We start from the raw sequence: 11027 nt of genomic DNA, 5'->3' as shown, positions 1-11027 counted from the left end.
CACACACACACACACACAAAGCTAACATTGGTTTTGTTTTGTTTTTCTATTGTTATACCAACCACCGACTTTGACAAGCTTTTGTTCAATTCTGATTAAATTATATAGGATGGTTGCAAATTACTATGGAATAAAAAGCAGAGAGCCTGAACACTCCCCTTCTCAGCTTGAGGTTGGCCTCAGCCCTTGTACTACCCTCCCACTCTGAGGAGAGCCTGGGGGAAGCCACTTTCTCCTCAGCAACAGGCTGGAGGCTCTGTTGCTATGTGTCTGTGACATAGGAAAGTAAGTACCAATCAGAGAGAAGCTCTGGTACCATGACTGTGACACATCACTATAAGTAGGACCGCCAACTGACATCCTCTGGCCCTTCTCCTCTCCATTCCTAAAGGACAAGGAGAAACTAACATCTACAATGGCCAAGCCCACCTTCAAAAGACACCTCTACATCAAAAGACATCTAAGACGGTTGTATAGAAACCACTCACGTTGCTCTAGCATCAATTTGGGCCATGGAAATTACTCCCTTTACATAAACAGAGTCCTGAAGGAAGTTGACCCCAACAGAGGTATATCATCTCATTCTGTGGACATCATGAACATCCTCATCAATGACATCTTCGAACGCATTGCTACGGAAGCCGGCCAGCGGATGCTCCTCAGAAAGCGCTGTACCCTCACCCCAGAAGATATCCAGCAGGCAGTGTATCTGCTGCTGCCGAAGAAGCTGGCTACGCTTGCCGTGACCTTTGGAAGTAAAGCCGTCCACAGATTCATCCATTCTTAAGCTCCATGTTCAAGCCTAATTGAAACTTGGGGAAAGTAAATGAAATTGGCCATAACCTTGGTTAGAGTCACTTATTTATTGTGTTCTATTTTACATGTATGGGATGCTTTGCCTGGTACCTGAGAAGGCAGAGAGGACGTTGGGTCCCTCGGAACTGGAGTTACAGATAGTTGGAGTCTACATGTGGATGTTGGGACTCTAACCCAGACCCTCTGCAAGAGCAGTCACTGCTCTTAACAGCCGAACCACCCCTCCCACCTCCGTTCTTCCACGAACTTCCACCCAATTTATTAAGTTTAGTTTTTATTTTTCTTTTTGAGGCAGAGTCTCACTGTGTAGTCCTGGCCTGAAATTTGCTATGTTGACCAATGCTCGGTCATTTTATTAAGTATAAGATCTTTTTAAAGATAATGAAGCTTTCTTTCTTATTTTTTTTTAAGATTTTATTTATTTATTATATGGAAGTACACTGCAGCTGTCTTCAGATACCAGAAGAGGGAGTCAGATCTCGTTAAGGATGGTTTGAGCCACCATGTGGTTGCTGGGATTTGAACTCTGCACCTTTGGAAGAACAGTCGGGTGCTCTTACCCACTGAGCCATCTCACCAGCCCGAAGCTTTTTTTCAATTCCATCTCCCTACCTGCTAGCCTGAGCCCACTCCCAACCCCCAACCCCCATTCCTTGGATTGTCTTTGTCCTTTGCTGTCTATGTATCCCTAAGCCAGAAGTTCCATTTTGTTTGTATCGCAAGCACAGGTTCATAGCGCATATGTTTCTCTCTCTACAGTATTTCTTAGGTTCCTACCTGCAGATGAATGTAGCTCTGAGTCGCTTACACTCCAGTTCTAGCTAGGACACCACACTGTCACAATATGTCGTATGCCCTTTCCTGAGAGAGGTCTAAATGACTGTTTTTTTTTTTTTTCCACTAGTAGAGCTGCCATAGTAGAGTTGCCACAGTCACAGAAATATAACCCTGCTGATCACACCCGACACATAATTTATTTAACCCCACAAAACTCTGTAAGGATTAAATCATTATCCCCAGGCCATGGAGGATAAAAACTGGCACTAAGAACCCATCGTGTGCTTGAGGTTATCCTGGTGGGTGGGTGAGCACATTCCAGGTTTGCCAGGGAGACCAGGTGACACAGTGTGAACAATCTCCCTCAGGAGCTCTTCTGAGGAAAGAACTTGAGAGCAGGATTCCTGAGCGCTTGGGGTCTTGGACTCGGTTTTTCTAGGTGGGGCCGGTTCATCTTCCAAAGAAGACGTGTTTGTAGCAGACAACAGAAAATTGAGGGCTTTTTTTTTTCTTTCTGGTTATAAGAGATACATACATTTCCACAAGGCAAAATGAAAAGAAATTGCTTGTTTTTATGTTTCTTCAGGGGTTGGGACTGAAGCCACTCTAAAGGAGAAGGCCTTCCCTGTTGGGTACCCGGGATACGTTCTGTTTCTCCTGGGTTCATTTGCTTCTGGATCTAACTTGTCAGAGTTCCTGAAAACCCCTGACCAGGCTCTACTCAGCTGACCTGGGTGTACACTGAGAGGATGAGCTACCTAAAGCTGATCTTCACCAGGTATTCCATCTACCTGGGAGTCAGCTCAGCAAACCGCAGCCCAGTGATGGGCAGACAGATCCTGAGGTCCAAGAGGGTCAGCAAATTTCAACTTCTAGGCCAATTCCAACTGCAAAGACTATCACAGATATACATACATACATATGTGTGTGTGTGTGTGTGTGTGTGTGTGTGTATTCACCACAGCACTAAGTGAAGCTTCTACTTTTGTGTGCAGATGTTTAAAAACAAAAAACAAAACAGCCAGGCGGTGGTGGCACACGCCTTTAATCCCAGAACTTGGGAGGCCAAGGCAGGTGGATTTCTGAGTTCGAGGTCAGCCTGGTCTACAGAGTGAGTTCCAGGACAGCCAGGGCTACACAGAGAAACCCTGTCTTGACAAAAACAAAACAAAACAAACAAACAAACAAAAAACATCAAATACCTCTAACATGACCCAGGAATCCTAAAGAGCATTCATGCCCTGCAGTGTGTTAACGTGGCCAGTGGCCAGCCCTGCTTGTGATGGCGGGCCCCTGATTTCACAGTGCAGCTGTTCGTTCCTATTCACACTATTTTTACTGTACTCTCTTCTATGTTTAGATGCACAAGCACTTACTTACCTTCGTGTTACAATGACTTGCAAGGTACAACACAGTAGTGTCCTGTACAGGTCTACAGCCTGGGTACAAGAAGCCTTATCATCTAGTTTGTGCAAGCATGATATGTTATGTTTGCATAACAACACAAAGCCACCTGATGGTATAATAAATGCCTGAAAAATAAGTACATTAATTGATTTTTAAAAGAACTAACTGTTATATGTTGGAGCATCTTTTGGGTATATTCCCTGTAATGGTATAGCTAGATCTTCAGGTAGAACTATTTCCAGTTTTCTGAGGAACCACCAGACTGATTTCCACAGTGGTTGTACAAGCTTGCAATCCCACCAGCAATGGAGGAGTGTTCCTCTCTCTCCACATCCTCGCCAACATCTGCTGTCACCTGAGTTTTTTATCTTAGCCATTCTGACTGGTGTAAGGTGGAATCTCAGGGTTATTTTGATCTGCATTTCCCTGATGACTAAGGATGTTTAACATTTCTTTAGTTGCTTCTTGCCCATTTGAGATTCTTCAATTGAGAATTCTTTGTTTAGCTCTGTTCCCCATTTTTAATAGGGTTATTTGGTTTTCTGAAGTCTAACTTCTTGAGTTCTTTGTATGTATTGGATATTAGCCCTCTATCAGATGCAGGATTGGTAAATATCTTCTCCCAATTTGTGGGTTGCCATTTTGTCCTATTGATAGTATCCTTTGCCTTACAGAAGCTTTTCAATTTTATGAGGTCCCTTTTGTCCATTGCTGATCTTAGAGCCTGAGCCATTAGCATTCTGTTCAGGAGATCCCCCCCCCCTCTGCCTATGTGTTCGAGGCTCTTTCCCAGTTTCTCTTCTATTAGATTAATCATATCTGGTTTTATCTGGAGGCCCATCCTTAATCTACTTAGACTTGTGCTTTGTACAGAGAGATTAAAAACAGATTGATTTGCATTCTTCTACATATTGACCACCAGTTGAACCACAGCACCATTTGTTTAAAATGCTGTCTTTTTTCCACTGAATGATTTTGGCTTCTTTGTCAAAGTTCAAGTGACCATAGTTGTATGGGTTTATTTCTGGGTCTTCAATTCTATTCCTTTGACACTGCCCCACCCCGGTCTGTCCCTGTACCAATACCATGCAGTTTTTGTTACTATTGCTCCGTAGTACAGCTTGAGGTCTGGGATGCTGATTCCTCCAGAAGTTTTTTATTGTTGAGAATAGTTTTCACTATCCTGGATTTTTTTGTTATTCCAGATAAATTTGAGAATTGCTCTTTCTATCTCTGTGAAGAATTGAGTTGGAATTTTGATGGGGATAGCATTGAATCTGTAAATTGCTTTTGGTAAGATGGCCATTTTTACTGTTAATCCTGCCCATCCATGAGCATGGGAGATCTTTCTATCTTCTGAGGTCTTCTTTGACTTCTTTCTTCAGAGACTTGAAGTTCTTGTTATATAGATCTTCCACTTGCTTGGTTAGAGTCACACCAAGATATTTTATATTATTTGTGACCATTGTGAAGGGTGCTGTTTCCCTAATTTTTTTCAGCCCATTTATCCTTTGTGTAGAGAAAGGCTACTGATTTATTTGTTTGAGTTGATTTTATATCTAGCCATTTTGTTGAAGTTGTTCATCAGCAGTAGGAGTTCTTTGGTAAAATTTTTGGGGTTGCTTATGTATTCTATCAAATCAAAAGATGCTCCAACATATAGCAAGGACACATGGTCCACTATGTTCATAGCAGGCTTATTTATAATAGCCAGAAGCTGGAAACAACCCAGATGCCCCCTCATCAAAAGAATGGATACAGAAAATGTGGTACATTTACACAATAGAGTACTACTCAGCTATTAAAAACAATGACTTTATGGAATTTGTAGGCAAATGGATGGAACTAGAAAATATCATCCTGAGTGAGGTAATCCAGTCATAAAAGAACACACATGGTAAGTACTCACTGATAAGTGGATATTAGCTCAAAAGCTCAGAATACCCATGATACAACTCACAGACCATATGAAGTATAACAAGAAGGACCACCAAAGTGTGGATGCTTCGATCCTACTTAGAAGGGGGAACAAAATAATCATGAGAGGTGGAGGGAGGGAAGACCTGGGAGGGAAGGAGAGAAGAGGGGGAGGGGAAAAGGGTCAGGATCAAGCATGGAAAGAGAAGAGAAAATCCAGAGGGTCAGGAAACTGAATAGAAATATGTAGCAGTAAGGGGTAGGAACCTGGGAGGAGCCACTAGAAAGTCCCAGATGCCAGGGAAACAAGATGTTCCCAGAACCCAACTGGGATTAGCCAAAATACCCCCCAAAAGGGGAGATAAAACCTGTAGAGATCACCGCCACTAAATAGACACACACCCCAGTGAGGAATGGGGCCACCCACCCATTTCAAATTTTTTAACCCAGAATTGTTCCTGTCTAAAGGAAAGGCAGGAACAAAAACAAAACAAAACAAAACAAAAAAACAAAAAAACAAAAAAACAAAAAAACAAAACAAAAAATGGAGCAGAGACTGAAGGAAAGGCCATCCAGGGACCACCCCACCTATGGATCCATCTCATCTGTAGACACCAAACCCTGGCACTATTGCTGATGCCAAGAAGTGCTTGCTGGCAGGAGCCTGGTATAGAGGTCCCCTGAGAGACTCTGCCAGCACCTGACTAATACAGATGCAGATACTCACAGCCAACCATTGGGGACCCCAGTGGAGGAGTTAGGGGAAGGACTGAAGGAGATGAAGGGGAGTGCAACCCCATAGGAAGAACAACAATATCAACCAACCGGACCCCTCAGAGCTCCCAAGGACTAAACCACCAGCCAAAGAGTACACATGGAGGGACCCATGGCTCCAGCTGCCTTTGTAGCAAAGGATGGCCTTATCTGTCATCAGTGGAAGGGGAGACCCTTGGTCCTGTGGAGGCTCAATGCTCTAGCATAAGGGATACTAGAGAGGTAAGGCAGGAGTGGGTGGGTAGATGGGTGGAGGAGTACACTTTTAGAGGCAAAGGAGAGGAGGGATGGGGTGGGGGGCTTGTGGAGGGGTGACCAGGAAGGGAGACAACATTTGAAATATAAAAGAGCCACCTGACAACTAAATCACGTCACAGCACATTGCCCAAAAGACCGGACTGCACATCTAGAAGAGAATTTACCAGACGCGGGTCTGGATAACGATGCATACTTTGCTAGTTTAGGCTAGCAGGCTCTCAAAGCTTGACACCTTACGTCAGTTCACAGAAGAAAAAAAATGTATAGTTGATGTTTCAAATCACTGGAATAAAGAGAGCAAATGCAAACACCATTCCATAATTCAGGCAATGGTCTAATTACGGGGAATTTCCTTTCTAGATTGAGGTATGAACTTTGGGTAAAGGGAGTTTCACGTTCCCTCTGCATCGGCATGTGTTTTAAAGCAGAATATAATAAAACAATAGAATTTCAAAATAAGATCAATATTCTTGGGGAAAAATCCTCAAAATACAATTGTTTTCATGTCTAATTATAAAAATGCATATGTGTAAAAAAAAACCTTATTTTTGGAATATTTTTAAAATGTTTGTAAAATTTATATATGTATTATGTATTTATATATTAAATACATGCAAGTTCTCACTATGTGGCTCAGTGGCTGCTGAACAATGATTGCCACCAACCATCTCTACAACCTTGTGCCTCACTGAACATGCACCCACTGTCTTAGGTAGGGTTTTACTGCTGTGAACAGATACCATGACCAAGGCAACTCTTACAAGGACAACATTTAATTGGGGCTGGCTTACAGGTTCAGAGGTTCCGTCCATGATCATCAAGGCAGGAGCAAGGCAGTGTCCAGGCAGGCATGGCGCAGGAGGAGGAGCTGAGAGATCTGAATCTGAAGGCAAACAGGAGACTGGCTTCCAGATAGCTAGAAGGAAGGTCTCTCAAAGCCTATGCCCACAGTGACACACTTCCTCAAACAAAGACACACCTCCTAATAGTGCCACTCCCTGGGACTCGCATATCCAAGCCACCACAACCATTAAACTGTAACTCCCCTTTCTTTCTTCTCCTGGGTCCCAACAAACCCAATCTGTCTTCTGTCCCTAGGCTCTGACTCCCCCAGGTCTGCCTCTAAGTGAAGTCCTGCACTATTCCACTTTGGGTGACTGCCATAGCACTCTGTCCATCACCATCTCCTTCATCTACGTTGAGAATATCAGAATTTCCTTCTTCTTAAGATTAGATAAAATTCCTCCATTTGTATCTGTCTTTGTTTGTTTGCTAATGATTACATTTCCTTTGCCTTTGGCGTTGCTATGGACATGGTAGACAAATATCTACCAACGGCTCTGCTCCCAGTGCTTTAGAGTATATCTTTAGAATTGAAACTAGGGGAGCTAGAGAGATGGCTCAGCAGTTGGGAGCACTCCTCTAGAGGATCCGGGTTCAATTCCCAATACCTACATGTCTGCTCACAACTGTGTGTAACTCTAGTTCCAGGGTATATACATGCAGGCAAAATATCCATACACAAAGTAAACAATAGCATCTTTCTCAAAAAGTGAAACCTGGGGTGGGAATGCTGAAGGGATGGCTCAGCAAGCAGGTCATGTCACTTGCTGTCAAGTGTGACCACTGGAGGTGAATCCCTAGGTCCCACAATCCCTGGCAATTAACAGGGTGAGGTCACAGGTCCCATCCAGCCCTGCCAGTCATGGCTGCTCTATGTTGACATAAGAAAAATAGAATTTAACTTATTTATGCCAGTATTATTTTGAATTATTGTCATTCAGACTCTAACTTAATTCAAACACAGACATCCAGAAGATCACTGACTACCACAAAATGTAGTTAGCCTCAAGATGATTACAGACTTATTAAATAAAAACGTATTAACCTAGAAATGGAGGCTGATGGCTTGTGGGTTGCCAGATGATGCTGTGGCAAAATGAAATCTCATGTCACTTAGCAGCCCTTTCCTCAGAGATACAAAATGCAGATGGCAAGAGCCTGCCTGTTATAAGTCTGTTGGGCATATGATGTGATTATGAAAGATTACTGAAAGCACAAAGATATTAAAAGATTCAAAGGAGATAGGAAACAATTTTCTACCAAGTCAGCAACATGAACAGATATGGATTTTGTCATTGTTTGAAACTAGTGGTACACACCATAAGACATGTCACACACCAGCAAGCAAAAATAATGTGGATTTTTTTCAAGGCAAATGATGTATTTATTTATTCACCTATTTAATTATGCTGGGGAACAAATACAAAGACTTGTACATTCTTTTTTTTAATATTTATTTATTCAGGGATCCATCCCATCATCAGCCACCAAAACCAGACACTACTGCACATGCCAACAAGATGTTGCTGAAGGGATCCTGATATTGCAGTCTCTTGTGAGGCTATGCCAGTGCCTGGCAAACACAGAAGCGGATGCTCACAGTCAGCTATTGGATGGAACACAGGGTCCCCAAGGGAGGAGCTAGAGAAAGTACCCAAGGAGCTGAAGGGGTCTGCAACCCTATAGGTAGAACAACAATATGAACTAACCAGTACCCCCAGAGCTCATATCTCTAGCTGCATATGTAGCAGAAGATGGCCTATTTAGCCATCATTGGGAAGAGAGGCCCCTTGATCTTGCAAACTATATATGCCCCAGTACAGGGGAATGACGGGGCCATGAAGTAGGAGTGGGTGGGTAGGGGAGCAGGGGCGGGGGGAGGGTATAGGGAACTTTCGGGATAGCATTTGAAATGTAAATAAAGAAAATATCTAATAAAAATATTTGTTTATTCATTTTACATCCCAATATCAGGGTCCCCTCTTTTTCCAGTCCACCCCTCTCAAAGCTCCTCCCTCTCCATTCCCCTCTCCCCTTCTCCTCTGAAAAGGGGAAGCCCCCCATTCCCCCCCCACACACACACATATCAGTCACTGTAGGACTAGGTACATCTTCTCTCACTGAGGCATGCAAACTGATTTTAAAGTGAAAATCACCCATCAACAAAGCCGTGGTAAACTAGAACCAAGCCAGTGGCAACAGATAGAGAAAAATGAAGAGAAGACTCTGAAAGATATTAGGAGACAAAAATTGTAGCAGTTACAGCGATATGCTCAGATCAACTGCCAACTAGACATTCCCTGGGGCTGTGGCCCAGAAAACTTAATGACCGGATCCAAGTCATTAGGCAGTGTATACTTAGCACTACGGTGTAAAATAGCTACGAAGTATGCAACCAACAGTTTTACATGGTGACGTACAAGGGTGATCCCAAGAGAGCTTAAAGTACAGAGAACCTGGCCAAAGTCAACTACAACGTCATGTAGTTCCCTAGCACTTGTTGGAGGCTCAGGAGAGGACACCTTGGATTTCTAAGACTTGAAATAATTTCTTATCAGCCCCGGCGATGTTGCACGCCACGTGTTGACAGATGATCTTACCTCTGACAACTGATTATTTCAGAAGACATTTGGCAGTATGGGGGAAGCTAGCAGGCTAGGTCAGTTGCCTTCAAGATCAGCCTGGGCTACACCAGTTAGGATCGAAAAGAAAAACAACCAAAAGTTCTTCAAAACTACAGAATTCTTTCAAATCGTTTAACAGCTGATAAGATTCGTAGAAAATATATATACACCTGCCTCTTGGTAGGTGGTCTTGGGTTGTTTAAGACAGTAGACTTAGTAAGTCATGATGAGTATGGTGGTTTGAATATGCTTGGCATGGGGAGTAGCCCCATTAGGAGGGGTGGCCTTGTTGGAAGAAGTGTATCACTGTGGGGGTGGGCAAGAAGACCCTCCTCCTCACCATATGGGAGCCATTTTCTCCTAGCAGCCTTCAGATGAAGATGTAAAACGCTTATCTCTTCCTGTATCATGTGTGCTGGGATGCTACCATGCTCCCACTTTGATGATAATGGACTGACCCTCTGAACCTGTAAGCCAGCCCCAATTAAATGTTGTCCTTATAAGAGTTGTCTTGGTCATGGTGTCTGTTCACATCACCAAACCCCTAACTGAGACAGAGTAAGCCAGTAATCCCTCCATGGCCCCTATTTCAGTTCCTGCTTTCAAGTTCCTGTCTTGACTTCTTCTTTTCCTTAAGGATTACAAGCTGTAAGATAAAACAAACTCCCCTTTTCCCTCCAACTTGCTTTTGGCCATGGTGTTTTATCACAGCAGTAGAAACCGTAACTAAGATACATTCACAACCATTGAGACATCTCTTCAGTGATCTATTTTTAGAATATATATGTAGATTTATTTTAAAAGTGGATTTCTCATAGCCAACATGTAGGTGCTAATTTTTCAAACCAACTTGATGACCTCTGTTTTATCACCGAGGCTCATGGGCACTGATAGCCACAAAGATTAATTTTTTTTTTCAAGTAATAACCAGTTTTATTTCAATTCTAGAACCTTTTTTTTTGTTTGTTTGTTTGTTTTCGAGACAGGGTTTCTCTGTGTAGCCCTGGCTGTCCTGGAACTCACTCTGTAGACCAGGCTGGCCTTGAACTCAGAAATCTGCCTGCCTCTGCCTCCCAAGTGCTGGGATTAAAGGTCGTGCGCCACCGCCACCATGCCCGGCTTTAATTCTAGTACCTTAATAACTACCCAATAAGTCATAACATACAGAAACATGCATCGTGAAAAGCAAGAAATATCTCCCATCCCGTCTGCATATTAGCAACTTGTCACTCCCGAGCCACAGTGCTCACATCACTGAGGTCTGTGAACAGTCACTCTTCCCATTCATCCAGAGTGAAAGATGGAATGACTCAAGTACAAGATGTCTATGGGCCTGATGGTGACTCTCTTGGCGTGGATGGCACACAGATTGCTGTCTTCAAACAATCCCACCAGTTATGCTTTGCTAGCCTCCTGAAGGGCACCGAAGGCTGCACTTTGAAACCTCAAGTCCATTTTGAATTTCTGGGCCATCTCCCTCACCAACCTCTGGAACAGCAGCTTCCGGATGAGCAGCTCAGTCTATGCAGCTCAGTCTATTTCTGGTAACCACAGATCTCTATTAGAGCCAAGGTCCTGGGCCTGTAGTGGTGAGGTTCTTCACCCCGCCGG

At 43.3% G+C, this 11027-nt stretch overlaps 1 protein-coding gene across 1 annotated transcript; it reads left to right on the top strand.

Annotated features, from left to right (window-relative positions):
* Window positions 1-371: 371 nt before the first annotated feature.
* LOC110328748 (histone H2B subacrosomal variant) lies at window positions 372-832 on the top strand. The gene has a single exon (XM_021208179.1). The coding sequence runs from the start codon at window positions 416-418 to the stop codon at window positions 785-787; it is 372 nt and encodes a 123-aa protein (XP_021063838.1). The 5' UTR covers window positions 372-415; the 3' UTR covers window positions 788-832.
* The last annotated feature ends 10195 nt before the right edge of the window (window positions 833-11027 follow it).

This window comes from Mus pahari, chromosome 11 (assembly GCF_900095145.1).
Source record: "Mus pahari chromosome 11, PAHARI_EIJ_v1.1, whole genome shotgun sequence".
Classification (NCBI taxonomy): Eukaryota; Metazoa; Chordata; class Mammalia; order Rodentia; family Muridae; genus Mus; species Mus pahari.
The sequence above is the reverse complement of the archived record's forward strand: the minus strand, read 5'-3'. Positions and strand labels throughout refer to the sequence as shown.

Coding starts and splice junctions, on each gene's coding strand:
- LOC110328748 (XM_021208179.1), top strand. CDS start 416: ATGGCCAAGCCCACCTTCAAAAGACACCTCTACATCAAAAGACATCTA.